This window comes from Mandrillus leucophaeus, unplaced genomic scaffold (genome assembly GCF_000951045.1).
Source record: "Mandrillus leucophaeus isolate KB7577 unplaced genomic scaffold, Mleu.le_1.0 Scaffold658, whole genome shotgun sequence".
Lineage (NCBI taxonomy): Eukaryota > Metazoa > Chordata > Mammalia > Primates > Cercopithecidae > Mandrillus > Mandrillus leucophaeus.
This window is the reverse complement of record NW_012107119.1, coordinates 1912315-1931698: the sequence shown is the minus strand read 5'-3', so window position 1 is coordinate 1931698 and position 19384 is coordinate 1912315. Positions and strand designations below refer to the sequence as shown.

At 36.1% G+C, this 19384-nt stretch overlaps 1 protein-coding gene across 1 annotated transcript in view; it reads right to left on the bottom strand.

The window, feature by feature from the left end:
• The window catches only part of LOC105554736 (tyrosine-protein phosphatase non-receptor type 13-like), a 103143-nt gene that overhangs the window by 11876 nt on the left and 71883 nt on the right, over nucleotides 1-19384 (bottom strand). The window contains exons 3-5 of the mRNA XM_012001308.1: nucleotides 16904-17082; nucleotides 3127-3192; nucleotides 723-908 (exon numbers count right to left, since the gene is read on the bottom strand). Coding sequence (XP_011856698.1) covers nucleotides 723-908; nucleotides 3127-3192; nucleotides 16904-17082 — 431 coding nt within the window. The remainder of the gene's footprint in view (nucleotides 1-722; nucleotides 909-3126; nucleotides 3193-16903; nucleotides 17083-19384) is intronic.

Here is a 19384-nt window from a genome sequence, read left to right as displayed (position 1 = left end):
GGGACCAACACTCTGGGACTATAACCCTAAGGATAAGAGCAGATAAAGTATAGATCCAGATCAGATAGGGCAAACAAGATAAAATACAGCCTTAGAAATGCAGAACAAAGGTGGGACTTTCAGGTAAGATATGGCATTGGTTATTCTTGGGATTCTTCACATCCAAAACAAGAGAAAAACCAGAAGAGTCCGGGTCTTGGGGAAATCTGGCAGGGATACAAGCATGGATTTCCTGTATACACTAGGTAGCAGTGTTCAGAGAAGAAGGGAAAGTAGAGAAGGTTTGGGAAATACCTAGAAGATCCAGAAAAATGAGTGGTCATGAAATAGGTATAAAGCAACAGAAAGTACATTTAAATATTTCTAAAACCCATTTTCATGTTAATACATTTTTTCTAGGTGTACACAGTATAACCATTTGCTAAAAGCTCCTTAGGAAAAGATCTAAGAAAGAAAACAAGAGGAGATACTTTCAGCTCAAACATGCTATTATTCTATGATATTTTTGGGAATAACTCTCACAAAATCTAGACTCATTGCAATGAGCTTCTAAATTTTAAGTATTGTTTCAAATAAACAATTTATATTAGAAGAAGAAATCCAATTTTCCATTTCTAGTCTTCATTGAGAAAATGCTACCTATAGAGTATCCTTAAAGAAAACTGTGATATCTACTCAATTTTTAAAATATGACTATATTTACCATTGTAACTGTAGCTTACCCCAGAAAGATTTCCCAGAACCAGTTTTACCAAGTGTTTCACGTAGGAAAATGAGGGTGCACAGTTGCTATTCCTAATGTGGGCACTGCAAGCATCCAGCACAGTCCGAACAGAAACTCGAGCATAAATAACATCCTCACACATTCCAAGCAGTATGCTGTTGAGATGATCTCCAAGCTTGATAGGCTGAATATAAATAAAGGAAAAGCCACATTAATAAATGTGAGTAAATATTCTTTCTAATGAGACAAATCATTCTAGGAATCACAGGAACCACACTAAAACACACTTCACATACTTGGAGGAAATAAATTCCTTCCTTATAAGCATATGTATCTTACTGTGTTTTACCTTTTCATGGTCTAAAAAATATTAGCAGAAGATAGTTAACTTATACTTCCCTATACAGGAAGTACAGAAAAACTCTGGGCATTTTAAAATACAAAGTAAAGTAGTGAAATTCTTGGCTTATTCAAATGTTTTGATCAATAGTTACTACATGTACACACACACACACACACAAACATATACACCATTTGGGGGAATAAACTGTTTCCTAATATTATATAAAATGTAATACAGTCAATGTGTATAAATATAATTTGATAACTTAAAGGAGATTTAAAATATTGCAATGCCTCAAGACCATTTAAATATAAATTATAATTACGTTGGTCAAACAGACAAGCCAGAATGTGAGGTTTTTTTATTCGTTAACGTATTTTGTAGAATATTATATCTGAATGGCCAAAGAGCATATGAAAGGGTGGCCAATATCATTATTAAGAAATGTAAATTAAAACCACTACAAAAAGAAGCTACTACACACCCAATAAAATAGTGAAAAATAAAAATACTAACAATACAAGAATTGGTAAGGAGTGGAGCAATTAAAACTCACATCCAAGCTGATGGGAGTTTAAACTGGTATATCCACCTTGGTCCAAACAAACGCCTTTCTTATGACCCTTCCACTTCTCATCCATTTGGGTATTATTAATATATCATTCTTCAGGGTTAGCTTAGATGCAATGTCCTTTAAGAAATCTGTCCTGATCCTCCAAACCTAACCAGAAATCCCAACTCTGTTTTCCATAGCATCCTCCATTTTCTCTAACATAGCATTTATTGCATTATGTTGTAACTGGCCGTTTAGCTGTCTATTCCTTCCAAAAAACTGCGTAGGCATGGGTCACTACAGTCCTAGTGTCTAACAGTCTCTGACACAAGGTAGGTACTTAATAAATACTTTTAAATTAGTATTAAATATTTCTAAAATATTCTGACTTCTGATCCTAAAACACTAGCTTATATTTCCCCTTTAATTTATATTTATTGATATTGACTCTCTATTTATATTTGATACTGACTTTATTTCCAGTTATCGGAAAAGAACATAAAGTGTTATAGACTGTGATCACATTTTACAAGTTAGGTTGCATAATACCTGACACCAATATTTCCAGTAATATTTTAACTTTCTCATTTATATTTACAGAATTGAAACTGAAGAGAAAGAAAATATACATTATTTTTCATGACATAAAATAAAACCAAATGAAGTAAAGAATATAATTTATCTTTTATGGATCTTAAGATGTTTGTATGTTAGAATAAAAGGCTAAAATGCTTGTTACTTCTTTTATTTAATAAGAAAAAAACACACCTAGTTATTTTTGGTTTTTACTTATAAATGCCTAAAATAAAACCTAATTCTATATGTTATATCTTGCCTTGATGAAATATAGCTATTTTTAAATTTTCAATTACTATTTACTACTATGTTTATATTGGTCTTTAGGAATCAGAATTATTTTAGAAAATAATGATTAGAAGCGGCCCAATGGCAAACATGGCCCAGGACCTCAGCAAGTGTTACTTTAATACCTGTGTCTGCTGCTATAGGGGTGGTGAAGTATGATGTATGATTTGAAGTGCCAAGAGAAAAAGCTACATGACATTCTCTAATACAATACTCAGAGACATAGGGCTACTATTCCTAGAGTTTTTGCATCAAAAAAGCTATCACATTCAGTAGAATGAATCATCAAAGACAAGAGATTTCCAATCTCTCTTAACAGTCACTAAATTAGATAAAATAAAGTATACTCCCATTTATCTTGCTATAATTTTGAAGAGGCCAGCTCCATCTCACAGATTGAGTTGTTGAAACCTGGGTAGTAATTGCTACAGTTCTAGGAATACCTTAAAAATAGTGTCTTTAGTACTTTATTGTAAGTTCATCCTGAAAGTATGACATTATTAATATAAACAACCTCCATAGGAATGCTGGTACACCTGACAGCACGCTGTGGAACACATATAAATACGCTGAAGAGCTATGATAAAAGGTATAAAATTGAACACATGTAAAAAGTGTAGTAACTGTAAACACTTAACTTACTTGGCTCTGAGGCACTTCATGATCAGCCCCCCAATACAGTGTCATTCCAAGAGAATAAATGTAGATCTAGGAATAGAATTTTTAAGAAATAATTTTATGATAAAATGCAATAGAAAATTTAGCAAGTGCTATAAATACAGATTATTTTGTTCCAAAGAAAATATAATACACAATTTGAGAAAATCATCATTTTATATTTTACATAAAAGTATATGAGAGCTTAAAAGAGATAGTAAGACTGGAAATTATTACAACAGATTTTTTCTAATTCCCCAGCCCATCCTTTATCAATAATCATTTCTGTTAGCTTTTAAAGTTTCCTTATGCAAATTCAAGCAAATATGAATATATATTCTTATTTCCTCCTTTTACAAAAGATCAAAAACCTTAAAAATTATTAGGCACTTTGCTTTTTTTTTTTTTTGAGGCAGAGTCTGGCTCTGTCGCCCAGATTGGAGTGCAGTGGCACAATCTTGGCTCACTGCAACCTCCATTCCCTGGCGATTCTCCTTCTCAGCCTCCTGAGTAGCTGGGGTTAGAGATGCCCGCCACCATGCCTGACTAATTTTTCTATTTTAAGTAGAGAAGGGATTTCGCCATGTTGGCCAGGCTGGTCTTGAATTCCTGACCTCAGGTGATCTGTCCGCCTCGACCTCCCAAAGTGCTGAGATTACAGGTGTGAGCCACTGCGTCCGGCAGGTACCTTGCATTTTAAACTTATCAATAGATATTTCCATATCAATGCTTAGAGATCTTATTTTTTAAAAATGGTACATAGAATTCCATTAGTGGATGTATCACTGTTTATATAACCAATCTGTTATTAACAGAGAATTAAAAAATTTTTTTCAAACCTTTGCTACTATAAATGATGTTTCAGCAAATAGCCTTGTATGTATTTCTCTTAAATTGATTCTCTGAGATAATGGATGAGAAAGTAAATCATCTGTAGTTTTTATACAGATTGTCAGATTCCCTTACATAACAGTTGTACCATTTTGTACTTCTACCAGCAAAATGTAAGAGTTTTTCCACAAGCCTTGTCCATAGAGGTATTACGAAGACTTGGGGTTTTGCCAATCTAAAAATTGACCAATAAATCTCACTGCATCACTGCAGTTTTTGTTTTGTTTTGTTTTTTGACAGGATCTTTCTCTGTTGCCCAGCCTGGAGTGAGGTGGTGCAATCATAGCTCACTGTTGCCTCAAACTCCTGGGCTCAAGTGATCCTCCTGTCTCAGCTTCTCAAGTAGCTGGGACTACAGGCATGTAAAACCATTCCTGGCTAATTTTTAAAATTTTTTGTAGAGATGGGGATCTCTCTATATTGCCAAGGCTGTTCTCAAACTCCTGATGTCAAGGGATCCTCCTGCCTTGGCCTCTCAGTGTGCTGGGATTATAGGCAAGAACCACCTCACTTGGCTGCACTGCAGTTTTTTGGTTTTTGTCTTTCCTCAGTGCAGTTTTGATTAACATTTTCTCACAATGAATGGGTAGCGTAGTACCAGGAGAAGGAAGATGAATCAAAGGAGTTTTCTTTAGGTTGTTTGCTTTTTTTGTTTCTTAAAGATTAAAAAAACAACATATTTTTATGCTGATAGAAATGATTCAACAGGGAAAACTGGAAATGCAGGAGAGAATGGAGATTGCTAGAGGAACACTGTTAAGTAGATAAGGAGATTGATGCTAAAGCACAAATGGAAGAGTTGGCTTTATAGAAGAGCATAGACAGTTCATCTGTAGTAAGATGGCAGAGCATATGGGAATTCACATGGGGACGCTGCTAGAGGAATGCTAGGAAAAGTCTTGATTGCTTCTATTTTTTTCTGTGACACAAGAAGCAAGATCTCAGTAATAATAATCATCTTTCCTATTTCCTTCTGTTAAGAGGTTGAGAGCTAATCTTCTGGGCCACTTCTATCAACACTGAATTCTTGCCATGCGCTTTTGTTGTTGTTTCATTTTGTTTCATTACTACAGCTTCATCTTATTTTCTTGCCTTTATTTACTCGGCTCCTATTTTTTTCACCTTTATTTTTCAATGCTATAAACTGTCTCAAATCCTCTTTAGAAATCAGTCAGATAGATGTAATTAAAGTGGGTACCCTTCTTACAATCGCACAACACTTTATCCCTTAAATTGCTTCCTAAGTTATTTCTCAATTACAGATTAGAAAAGTTGTTCCACTTTTCAAATATGTTCATGGCTCTCAATTTTTAAACATTCAAATTTTAAAATAACGACATTCAGGGCTCACTTTGACCTGCCTCTATTTCCATTCTGCAAGCAGGTTTTTAAGTTTTCTTCTGTCATCGTTCCTTCCCTTATCACAACCTAAACACTCAGCACATCTAGATAATTTTCTGTTGGCAAAATACATCCTTTTCTTTCTCAGCTTTTCGTGAGCTTTCTTTCCATCAAGAATATTCTTTCTTTGTCTCTGGCCATTATTGATAGGCCAGAGATGATGTTTCCCCTTATATATGCTGTATAAATACTTCCAAACAAGTTAAAGCATTATCTCATATATGATACAGTTATATTCCTGCATCACACTTCAATAGTATCTCTGATGATGTAGTTAACTAATATTATCTTGTTGTATAGTTACCTTGTTTGTCTTCCTTGAGGGGAACAGCTTTTTGTTTTAGTGTCCCTCTTAGCAAGTAACACAGAACTTTACATAGTAGATATTCAATACATGTCTGCTGAATTAAATTAAATGTGCAAGAAGTTCAAGACAGGCTAGTGCAGACTATTTTTATCCTATTTCTCTTTAAGTTCCTTTCCAAAGAGTCTTAAATGTAAATACCTTTTCAAAGAGCCTCTTATATGAAAAACATTTTTCATAGCTTTAGCATAAAGGACTAATTGAATGCTCTATTAATTTTGGTTTATGACTCTTTGAGATGTGGCCCATGCTTTAAGATTCTTTATTATATTTACTTCTCAATATGCCAAAGTGAGTTACTATATGTTAATAATTTTTATACATGACTATAACAAAACATTCTTAAAACTAGGTTATAAAATTGTACATTTGCTGATCACCTATGTATATCGTATAATGGTTAGTCGTATGTGTCAACCTGACTGGACCAAAGGATGCCCAGATATTTGGTCAAATCTCATTCTCCGTGTTTCTGTGGAAGTGTTTTTGGGTGAAATTAACATTTACATCAGTAGACTGAGGAAAGCAGACTGCCCTCCCTATCACGGGCGGGCCCTTTCCAGTCAGTTGAAGGCTTGAAAAGAACAGAAAGGTTAACTCTCCTCTGAGTAAGAGAATTCTTTCTGCCTAACTGCCCTAGAACCAGGATATCAGCATTTTCCTCCTTTGGACTCAAACTGAAACCCTCTTGGGTCTTGAGCCTGCCAGTCTTTGAACTAGAACTACACCAGCAATTCTACTGTTTCTCTGACCTTCAGACTTAGACTTGAACTACACCATTGGCTCTCCTGAATCTCCAGTTTACAAACTCATCCTGAGGATCTTGGAGCTTGTGAGCCTTCATAATTGCATGAGCCAACCCTTTATAATAAATCTCTCTATATATACAAATACACACACACACACACACACACACACACCCCCACACACCCCATTGGTTCTGTTTCTCTGCAGAACCTTGACTAATACATATAGGTATGAAATACCTCTATAGAAAAAATAAAATATGCAAAATTATAATTGCTACTTTACTAAGATGATATTTTATATGGGTTCCACACTTTTAGTAACATTTTAAATCATAATTAAAAATACATTGTTGAGTTGTTAGATAACTCCAGGTATGCCAGATCTTTGTTAAAATAACATGATAATACCACCTGGTATCTAATATTAGAAAAATATTTCTTACAGAATACAAAGAAAAATGCTTTTACATCTATTCCAAACAGTCAGTACAGGGTCAGTGAATGATGCTTCCATACACATTATTCATAAATTAAAAGAGTTTTTACTGTTGATGCAGCCTGAAAAGACACAGGGATAAAGATCACTGATACAAAGATGTAACTAAATTAATTCAGTAGCACTGACATCACTGACAGTGCTTAGTTCATCTGGTTAATAAATAGCAGCAGTAGATGGGTTACAGACTGCATATATGTATATTGTGTAGAAAGGAGGAAGGTCACACACAGGAAGGATTACTCAAAAACAGGCAAGTATTTGATATACATATTTTCCTTTGTTTTTTATGTAATGAGAAAAAAGGGGAATCCACAATCCAGCTGACAAATATCTTCTACTAAAGATATCAACAAGTCCAGGGCCAAAAAAGAATTAGGCAGTATAAGTTTTAAAAAGTTTTGATCTGCTTCTCACTTGTATTGCTTATTTAGCTTCTCAGGGAATTTGTGGCTTCGTGACCTTTGTTGGTCCATCTGTACCTTACAGACAGCACAGAGATGCTCTATTTCCCTTCCTTAGTATAGCAGTATAGCAGGCCAGGACACGGTCCTATAGAGGTGGGTGCCTTGATAGTGATGATTTGTATATACAGGATTCAGTGAAAAGATGGAAGAGCTGATTCTAGATGACATGCATGTATAGAAGAGCTAGACAACTACCCATTCAGTCAACATTTTTTCTGAAAGTCACTAAACTAGGGAGTGTGATAAGATACAAATATTTCATCCTGGTATCTATAACATCACTATCATAAGCTAATATATATTATTATATGTATTAAAATATAAACAGCTAGCATGCACATAATGCTTACTGTGTGCCAAGCTTACATTACATATTTCTTTTTCTTTCCTTTCTTCTTTTTTTTAGACAGAGTCTTACTCTGCCGCCCAGGCTGGAGTGCAGTGGCACGATATTGGCTCACTGCAACCTTTACCTCCTGGGTTCAAGTGATTCTCCCTGCCTCAGCCTCTTGAGTAGCTGGGATTACAGGCACCCACCACCATGCACAGCTAATTTTTGTATTTTTAGTAGAGATAGGGTTTCGCCATGTTGGCCAGGCTGGTCTCGAACTCCTGACCTCAGGTGATCTGCCTTCCTTGGTCTCCCAAAGTGCTGGAATTACAGGTGTGAGCCACCACGCCTGGCCTACATTATATACATTAGCTCATTCAATCTTGCAGAGGGAAGGTAACTTGCCCAGGGTCACACAGCTATTTAATTGACAGAGGCAAAATTCTAACTCTGGCTTCAGTTTCTTACCCTCAGCACTACTGATGTTCGGGACCGGATAATTCTTTGCAGTGGGGAGCTGCCCTGTAAATTGTAGGATATTGAGCAGGATCCATGGCTTCTACCCATTAGATGCCAATAGTACTATCTACTCCTACCCTCTCAGTTATGACAACCAAAATTGTCTCCAGTTATTGCCAAATGTTCCATAGAAGGGAAAACTGCCTCTGGCTGAAAACTAATAATTTAATCTATATATCCTTTTCCAGAATTAGAAGTCTAACAGGAAAGAGATATAAATATATATGTATGCACCTATGTATTAAACAAAGTAGTAGTAAATTTGTGCTAAGGAAACTCAAGGAGACAAGAAAAGGTTCCTTTTGACTACAGAGGAATTAGAAGAAACTTAAAGTAGAGAGGAGTTAAGCTGAGACTTGGAACATAGATTATGTGTCCCTCTCTTTGTTCTTAATATTCTGTATACATCTATTATCATTGTGTATATTCCCTGCATATCATCATCATCATCACCATCACCACCATTTCTTTGTCTCTCAGCCTCCTGGCCCTTTGAGAGTAAGGTCTACTCCTTATTCATCTTTGTATCTCCTTGACCTCTTACAGTGTTGGACATATTGTAAGTACTCAGGAGATGCTCACTGAAAGAATGGATGGTACATAGGATGTGGAAACATGAAAACAGGGAAGAAAGGCATTGCCATGCAAAGAAGTGAATCCCAGAAACAGAAGATCTGCCTAAAAACCACTGGCTACAGCTTGTGCATCTAAAAAGAGGAGTGAGAAGGTAGTTGGGACCAGACTCTGGAGAGATTTTCATGTTTGGTTAAGGAATCTGTACTTCATTGGGCAAAAAAGGAGCAACACAATGAAGGTTTTGGAGGGGAAAAACCCTCATGATCAGGGGTATGACATATCAGGGGTATTAATCTGACAGTGGCAAAGAGAACAGTCAAGAAGCAGGAATAAGAGTTAGGAGACACGACAAAAGTCCAAGAGAAGAGAAATGAGAACTTCACCATAGTGCCAGCAATAGGGCTGAAGAGGAAAGAACTGGAATGGCTAAACTTAGAAAGCAGACTTGAGAAATTCAGGCAATTAAGTACATATATGAAAAGGGAGGAACCAGAGATAGGGATACAAAGAAAATGTGATATGGAAAGATGAGAGTCAAGGAGGCTCATTAATATAACTCTTGTAGGATAGAAATACATTTCTGTCTGCACAGTTATAATGTACTGGAATATAAACTCCATGCACAGCGGGATTTTGTCCCGTTCACCACTGTATCCCTAGACCTAGCACAGCATTTGACATACAATAGTGATAGTCACTATTTCTTGGATGCTTACCACATGCTGGGTACTGTCCCAAGCACTTTGTAAGTATTACCTTATTTCATTTTCTAACAACCCTACAAGGTAAGTATTATTATTAACACCATAGACATAAGGCACTTGAGGCATGGAGTGGTTAAGCAAATTGCCTGAGTTCATATATCCCTTAGGTGACAAAGCCAGAATTCAACCCAGAGTCCACACATGATAAATATTTGTTGAAATATGAAATGGGATAATTAAATTATCATCATTGGGAAGGCTAACAGAATACTTTCTACCTCTTGATCCATTCTCTAAAGAGGAGATGAAAAGCCTTCAAAGATTTGCCTCACTGACCACAAGAGACAGGCTGGGTGAGACACTGCAGTCTGATGTGCAGATACCTCTCATCCAGCCATCTCTGGATCTCTGTGAAGAAATATGAGCTGCTTTACATGTGCTACATAGCTCCTTTTAGCAACACACCCCTGGGACTGTGTGGCAACAAATCATAGATACCTCTGGGTTAAAAAATTTTTACTCATTACCAAATACGGCATAGAGGAACTGTTCTCAAACAATGTTATGCATCAGAATCACCTGAAGGGCCTGATAAAACACAGGTGGCTGTGTCACACCTCCAGGATGTCTGATTCAGTAGGTCTGGAGTAGAGCCTCAGAACTTGCTTTTCTAAAAAATTCCCAGGTGATAGTGATGCTGATTGGAAGGAGCAGACTTTGAGGACCACTAGTAGAGAGGATAGGGGATACAATAACGAGGACAAACAGGGTCCCTTCCATATCAAATCTTCACTGCTGTATACAAGATAAGATAATGTGACATATGAGAAGTACACAGAGAGAACAATAGAGCATAAGAGAAAGCTTCACATCTATAGTAAAAGTTAGCCGGACAGTGAGGGGATGAATCGAGAGTCAAAATAGCATCAGTCTGGGTGAAAAGAGTTTTCGAAGCTGAAAGAAGAGAATGCACAAAGGTTGAGAAGAAAGAAAGTATGTAGCATATCTCAGACACTGAAGTAAATTCAGAATGACTGAAGCACAGACCTTGACACAAAGACGGCTCAGACAAGGCCAATACAGTACGACCTTGAAGGCCGTGCTCAGGAGTCAAGAGTTCATTCACGAGACATGGAGAATCTGAATAATTTTAAACAGGAATAGAACAAGATCATACATGGGCTTTCAAAACTGCACTGACTGCACTTTAAAGAATGGACTAGCCATGGGCAAGACTGGAGTTGGGAGATTATGAGAAGTGTTTGCAGCACTGGTCATTTGTGATGGACTGAACTGAGGTGGAAGCAGTGAAATCTAATATATGTAGACATATATGAGATATACTAAAAAGGTAGACTCAAAAGAAATTAATCATAGGATTTAGGAAATGGGGCCAGAGGTGAATGACAAATTAAGAATGACACCTTAGATTTTTCCTTGGAAATTGGGGAAATGATGGTCCATTCATTTATAGGAAACACAATGGAAGGGAGAAAAGTTTCAGGGTATGAGAAGAAACAATGAGTTTAATTTCAGATCTATTGAGTCTCAGATGCCTGTGGCACATTCCAGTGAAGATATCTAATAAGTAGCTTTACATAAAAGTCAAGAGCATGGTGCTAGAGATATATACATTTGGGATCTGTCAGCAAATAGTCAATGATTTTTTAGCCCTTTAGAAAGAAGCAAGAATAAAAGTTACCATCCCTCTATCCAGAAGAATATATGAAGACACATTTTTTTGGTATGCATACAATTTTTAAACTTTTAATGGCCTCTTGAACTTATTCCTTTGACCTCTGAGGGTATGATGGAACTTAGGTTAAGATCTGATATATAAAGCAATTTACTTAGTCATGACTCTTTTCTTTCAATATTTCCTAAAAGTCACCTCCAAAATTATTTTAAAGCTCAAAACAGCAGATTGCTATTTTCTTATTTTAAAATTAACCCTTTTCCCACAACATATTACCTTCCACATTTCGTCACACTTTACATACTGAGTGTGATGGTTAGTTTCTAAGATATAATAGCTTAATAATATATCTGACAACTTATTTAACTCTAGGCTACTTACTGTAGGACTAGGAACACCAGTATCATATATTGCAAACCAAAACATGTCCTAGAGCTTTAGAGGAGACCCACCAACTGCAGAATGGCCACAGGGATCTGCTGAAATAGAATTATTTTAGGATCCATTTTGGTGCCCTAAATCCTCTCTCATCGGGCTAAATTTCCATCTTAAGAGTTATTCCTTTAAGTTAAGATGATATAGACTTAAAGACTAATAAGATGGAAATGTGTTATCTGAATAGAGCAAAACATTAAGCCATCAACACTACAATAACATGACCAGAAATTAGTTTTTTAGCTAGTGGAACATAGTGTGGTGAAGTGACATTTAAAGACCTAACTTTCTATGAGGCTTTTGCACCTATTAAAACTCTAGGATTTGGTGTCATCTTTTATTGTGGTTAAAAAAAAAAAAAAACAAAACCCACACAAGATTAAATTTACCAGCCAGGCACGGTGGCTCACACTTGTAATCCCAGCACTGTGGGAGGCTGACGCAGATGGATCACGAGGTCAAACGATCGAGACCATCCTGGCCAACATGGTGAGACCCTGTCTCTACTAAAAATACAAAACTTAGCTGGGCATGGTGGCATGCGCCTGTAGTCCTAGCTACTTGGGAGGCTGATGCAGGAGAACTGCTTGAACTTGGGAGGTGGAGGTTGCAGTGAGCTGAGATTGTGCCACTGCACTCCAGCCTGGTGATACAGCTAGACTCCGTCTCAAAAAAAAAAAAAAAAAAAGATTAAATTTACCATTTAAGTATATATTTTAGTTGCGTTAAGCATATTTACACTGTTGTGCAACAATCTCTGGAACTTTTTCACCTTGTAAAACTAAAACTTTATACTCATTAAACACTAATTCTTCCCTCTACCCTCTCTGCCCAGTCCTTGGCAATCACCTTTCACCTTTTTGTTTCTATGATTTTGACTACTTTAGATACTTCATATGAGTGGAATCACATAGTATTTGTTAAGATTGGCTTATTTCACTTAGCATAACGTCTTCCAGGTTCATCCATGTTGTAGCATGTGACAAGACTGCCTTTTACTTAAGCCTGCATGATGTTCATTGTATGTATATTCCACAGTTTTTTTATCCACTCATCTGCCAATGAACATTTGGGTTGCTTCCAGCTTTTGGCTATTGTGAATAACACTGCTATGAACATGGGTGTGCAAATATCTCTTTGAGTTCCTGCTGTGAATTGTTTTGGATATATATACTCAGAAGTGAAGTTGCTGGACCATATGGTAACTCTATTTTTAATTTTTTAAGAAACCTTTATACTGCTTTCCATAGTGACTGTACAATTTCACATTCTCACCAACAACACACAAGGGTTCCAATTTCTCTGCATCCTCACCAACAGTTGTTATGTCCTGTTCTTTTGATAGTAGCCATCCTAATGGATGTGAGATGGTACCTCTACAACCCCAACATTTAACATTTTCAATTTAATTATATGATTACATGTTGAACTCTGTCACTAGACAATCCTAGAGTGTCTTCTTCAGTGGCACAGGGTCCTGGTATACAACAAATATTTGTCAAATTTATGAATGAATGAAAACAGGACAGAGAATGGATTAACAAGATTTAACACAAAGTATGTACGGTAAAGTGTGATTAAGGGCATTTGGTTGTTTTTTGGTCAAGTTCGGTTGAGGCTTCTGCTAAGCTTGGGTAAATAGATTTACTGTTATTGTCCTTCTAAAGACGATCCTTGATTTTCAAAAAGCACAGAGAGTAATAATTCTTGATATTTAGACTACAAATTAGTGGCAATAAACAAGATTAATTTATCAGAGACATAGTACAAATCTCTGGTGCACATCAATATTTTTGAACAGAAAGCACAACAGGAACTTGATTCAAGTTCCATTCCATCAAACCGATTTCAAAAGAATTGTCAAATAAATACAACTTCTGCCAAGCAAGCAGGAAGTAGAAAATTACCCAATAAAAGGGAAAAGCCAGAGGATAAAAAGCTTACTGTGGCCTGTATAAACCTGTCTACTCATTTAAAGGGATGTTATCTTGAAAAGTAAAGTTTTAAGGTAAATAAATGAAAATGCCTATTTACATAGTTGATATAGTAAGAGAGTTTTTTCATACAAATGTGTACAGTTTACAAAACACTTTTAAGTGTAAGTCCCTCTGAATGAAGAGAACATTTGCATGTATCAAGAGTGCTAGGCACTGAGCATTATAAAAATATTTATATGTCATCAACTGCAAACATTTATTGAGTGCTAGTTAATAGCATATTCTTAACTCATGAAAGTCATTAAGTGCAGCTACTTTCCTCGTTTTCAAAATGCCCTTGCCATTTTAAAACCAGAATACTGTGCTAGAATATATGGCTACTCTTCTGACCTTTGCTTCCTGTTATGAATAGGATCAAGAAACTTGATTTTCTTTGTATTTAAAATTACACTTAAGATTTTGAGGCATGGGGAAGCTAGAAGTTCCAATTAGACAGACTAAGAAATCAACTTTAACATGATAATGGCAACAATCCCACACGCATTTCATCCCCAACATTGCTTCTAAACACTTGGTAAAATAATAAAGTGGCTTTAGTCATTTTCCCAAACATGTGGTCTAACAGCTATTCCTAAACATAGGGTTAACTTGTTTGGGGGTCTAGACATCACAAGGCAAATTGGGAAACCTCTCAGAAAATCAGAAAAGCACTTGTGCATCTCAAATTTCTACTAAGCACTTTTTAAATTGTACTGTGGATTTTAAATGCTTACAGAAAGAATTCATAATACCTATGCACACATACCATACCTATTTCCAATGTTCTAATCCCTCTTTTAAAAGATTATTAAATGAATCATACAGGGTACAGAATGACTGCATCCTGTTTAAATAATAAAAATGAATAACTCTATATATACTATCCAGCTTAATAAAACATTACTGCTACACTTGAATACTTTCATGATACATAACAATGACCAAGACCATATCTACTCTGTAATATACAAAAAGTTCTTTTCAAATACTTCATCTTATGTAATGGGAAATTTTTTAGTCTAATGCCTTAAGCATTACCCCTACCTCATAGCTACCATCTCCTTTCAATGCTTGCTTGTACCTCTCAAAATTCTTAAGTAGCTCATGGAATATCAAAGGTAGATAAACTGAAATCAGAATTCACTCTACCAATTCTTGTCAGTCTTTTTTCAGAGACATAATTGATGGCTCAAATCAAGATGCCTTCCTTTAGCTTAGTCATCATGCACACACTCACACACATTCAATCTCTGAAAAGAAAAATAGGATTGTCGGTAGAAAGAAATTGGTAGAATTCCTTTAGATGGCAATTAGACAATGTATATTGAAGTTTAACATGTGTATATTTTTGATTTAACGATTTTGTTATTAGGAAATTACTAGGTTAATTTTTACACTTACATGGAATGATATATAGGAAAGAATGTTCATAGCCAATTCTGAATTATCTGGAGTACCCCATAGCGCTAAATTACCCACAGCCTGCTATATAATACAATTACCCAATGTCTGCTATAAAACACAATATATATGCCTAAATTTTTTTCATAACTTTGACAATAAAATTAGGTCTTAGTCTGAAGTCAGTTATATCACTATAGTCATACTGGATACTTCTATTATAAACCTTTACTTCTTCATTATGCCATCAAAAAAATCATTATGCCATTTTCAGTTCTTTTCCACAGAGTATCAAAACTCCCTGGCCAGGCACAGTGGCTCACACCTGTAATCCCAGCACTTTGGGAGGCCGAGGCATGCGGATCACTTGAAGTCAGGAGTGTAAGATCAGCCTGGTCAACACGGTGAGACCCCGTCTCTACTAAAAATACAAAAATTAGCCAGGTGTGCTGGTATGTGCCTGTAATCCCACCTACTTGGGAGTCTGAGGCAGGAAAATTGCTTGAAACCAGGAGGCGGAGGTTGCAGTGAGCCAAGATTACGCCACTGCACTCTGACCTGCGCAAAGAAGCGACACTCCATCTCAAAACAAAACAAAACAAAACAACTTCCCAATTAGAGTCTCACAAAATCTTCCTTCTCCCATAGTTATCTACTTTTATCAAATTTAACCTCCAAAATCACAAATTACATCAGTCATGCTCCTAAAAATATGATAGATCCCCACTGCCTAAGAAGAAAGCCTCAAGTTCTGGCATTCAAAAATCGCCCTCCTTCTAACCTAGAATCTTTCTTCCTTCCTTTACCCACATCCCTCTAGGTAGTAATGTTCTAGCCTAGCCAGTCTAACCAACCATTCCCCAATCACAGTGGACAATTTCTTACCTCTTGTCATTATCCATACCAATTACTCTGAGTAGAACGCCCTTTCTACCTATTTTTATTTATCTGAAGTCTATTCATTCTTCATAGCCTAACACAAATGCTACCCCTTCTCTGTGATATCATTCTACACTAAAAATTAATTGCTCATCTTGTACATTCTCAAAATACTATCACACTCCATAGCATTTATTTCATCCTGCCACATATTAGAGATCAGGGGTCTCCAACCCCCACCTCCAGCCCCATACCAGTCCCACGGCCTATTAGGAAGCGGGCTGCACAGCAGGAGGTGAGTGGTAGGCAAGTGAACATTACCACCTGAGCTCTGCCTCCTGTCAGATCAATGCTGGCATTAGATTCTCATAGGAATGCGAACCCTATTATGAACTGCACGTGTGAGGGACTGAGGCTGCACGCTTCTTATGAGAATCTAGTTCCTGATGATCTGAGTGGAACAGTTTCATGTTACAACCATTCCCCCACCACCCCATCCTTGGATAAACTGTCTTCCATGAAACCAGTCCCTGGTGCCAAAAAGGATGAGGATCACTGTTATAGATTGTTCTGTACATGTTAATCAGGGTCAACTTTCTAGTTATTTCTATATCTTTCTCGGGCACAGTGTTTTATACATAGCAGGTATTTAATAAGTATTTGTAAACATGCACTTAAACAATGGCTAACTTTTTTCATATATTTCTCAGAGCTATAAATCTTTATAAAACTATTTTGGATTCTTCAATAAAATAACTGAACTTCTTGGAATACATGATCATTTAAAACTCAATAGATTTTTCAGAGGGTTGAAACAGGGTAGCCCATTATCTTTATTTGACCTATCCCCACCCAAATAAAAAAATTAAACAGTTACCTTTTCAACATCTGAGAGAGAACTTAGTGATTGATTTTGAAGAACCTCTGGTGCAGTGAATGCTCGAAGATCCTGATTGGAAATATTTTCATCTGTAAATGATACACTACCAGATGGCAGCAACAGCAGAGACCACGGAGAAATGATGAAGCCAACAGCAGCAGGATCAGCTAGGCTTACTGGTTTGTAATTGCACCAAAATAAAAAAAAGAACAAGAAGAAAATTGCTTAAAATTATAATCACAGGAAACAGTAATCACTTCAATGGATAATCCAGCCTATTTGTATAGATGTTAATGAGTAGTTAACATATACCAAATCAACATGCTACAAAAAGATTGGGTTTCATATAAATACAACAGGTAGCATTATTAACAACAATGCCTTGATTTGGCTTAATTTTTCAAAATCTGGATAGCAGATCCTAGAAGCTAGAAATAGAGCCCTTTCATTGTTCGTCTTAAGAATTAAACTTGGTTCAAATGTTTTATCACAGGGATATATAGATATAGGATAAGGATTAATAGCTCTTTAACTTTTTATGAATTATGTATTCCTTTAAGAAACTGGTGAAAGGTGTGGTTTCTCTCTCAAGGACATTGCCCATAAATATAAAGCTCTGTATAAATTCTGAAGTTTTATGGATCTACTTATAACCCATTTATAGATTCCCAAGTTAGGATTCCGATTTAGACTATAGTGTCCTGAAATTGATAGAAATCAATTCCTTTTAAAATTCGTATTAGGCATTCACAAGGTTTCTAACTACAATGAAATGTCTTGAGTCAAAGTATATATTTTGCTTGAATTTAGATTTTATCTTATTTACATTTGCTCATTATTTCACTAGCATTTCAGGCAGCTTGTTTTGTACTACCAAATATGATCAATGCGGTCTCTTAACTTTTTGTTTTAATGCTTGGCTGTATAGACGTCCAAGAGCTCACACCTAAGAGTATTAACAAAAATACATTCCCTAGACACCAGCAGGCCTCCACCTAAAAGTAAAGCTGTACTTTAGGCTCAACAAAACAGACTGATTAGAATAAACTTCATTTTGTCCCTCATCTCAAAAGTAAGTTAATACAGGTTTTAGGAAAACTGCTAGGTGAACTTGGTTACAGACTCAAGATAACAGCTATAGAAAAATCACAAAAGGCCTATGACTGAAATTCCATTATTCAGTCTGAATAAGTTATACTGATATCACTCTGTCAAATGATAAGACATTGACAGAAGTTTATGCAAAAGTTTATCATACAGTATCTATACTTTCCTGAAAACAATCAGAACTGAATTTTTTTTATCAGAACTGAATCATTCTGACTTTTTAACCTCTATCTACCATCAACATGATCAGAATATGACTTATGATTAAAAAGTAAACTACTAAGAGTCATTCTTACTTTGAAGGTTAAAAATCTGCTTTTTTATGAATCTGAGACATGTCTTTAATAATGGTGTCAAAGAAGAAAAATGTGTTTGAATGCATCTTTTAATCAGTCACCACATCTTAGGTTGCACTGAAGTGGTGTTATAGACCAATGGTCCTCAAAGCCTTAACCAATCATACATCAGACTTCTGAAACTTAGTTCACAATTGTTATTGCCAAATACATTTCAATGAATCATTTCAATGAATCATCACAGCTCACAATCTTAGGTGTATGCTGTTGTATTTTACAGTCACTGTACAAGTTTTCTGTTAAAAGCCGCCTCTTAGTTATTTCATACACAGAGAACACACAATCTAGCTAGAAAAGAACTGACAAAGCAAAACAATATCTCCCTTGCCAAAAGATACCATTCAAAACCGTGAGATTTCATGTCACAGATATTATAAAACAATCTAAAATCAATTTATGTCAAATTATCAACTAAGGGGAACAAACACTAGGAGGCCAATTGGGAAGGCAATGCGCTAATAATCTGGTGTGAGATGATGATGGCCTATAAGCACAGTGGTGGCGATAGAGGTGGTGAGAAACTGCCGGAAACTGAAGATATTTTAGAGGTAGTGACAACAGAATTTCCTGACAGATTGGATGTGGAATGACAGAAAAAGAAGACTCTGGATGACATCGAAGTTTTGATCTGAGTAATTGGAAGGACAGAGTGCCATCAACAGAGATTGTCTGAAATAGTGCAGGCTGCTGAGGTGGGGGTTAGGAGGTGGTGGCAGGAATTAGAACTTTGGGACCTATTACATTTAAGATATCTGTTATATATTCAAATGAGGATGTCAATTAGGCAATTTGATCTGAAATGTGAGATAAAAATCAGAATTACAGATATATTTTGGGAGTTGCTGGCCTACTGGATGCTATTTAAAGCCATGTGACTTGATGAGGTCATTAAAAAACAAAAAACAAAAAAAACCCACAAGAGGTAAGATAGAAAAGAAATGAAGACCAAGGGGACTGAGCCCTGGGGTACTCCAACATGCAGACTGCTCCTTCTCGGTCTGGTTTTTTTTTTTTT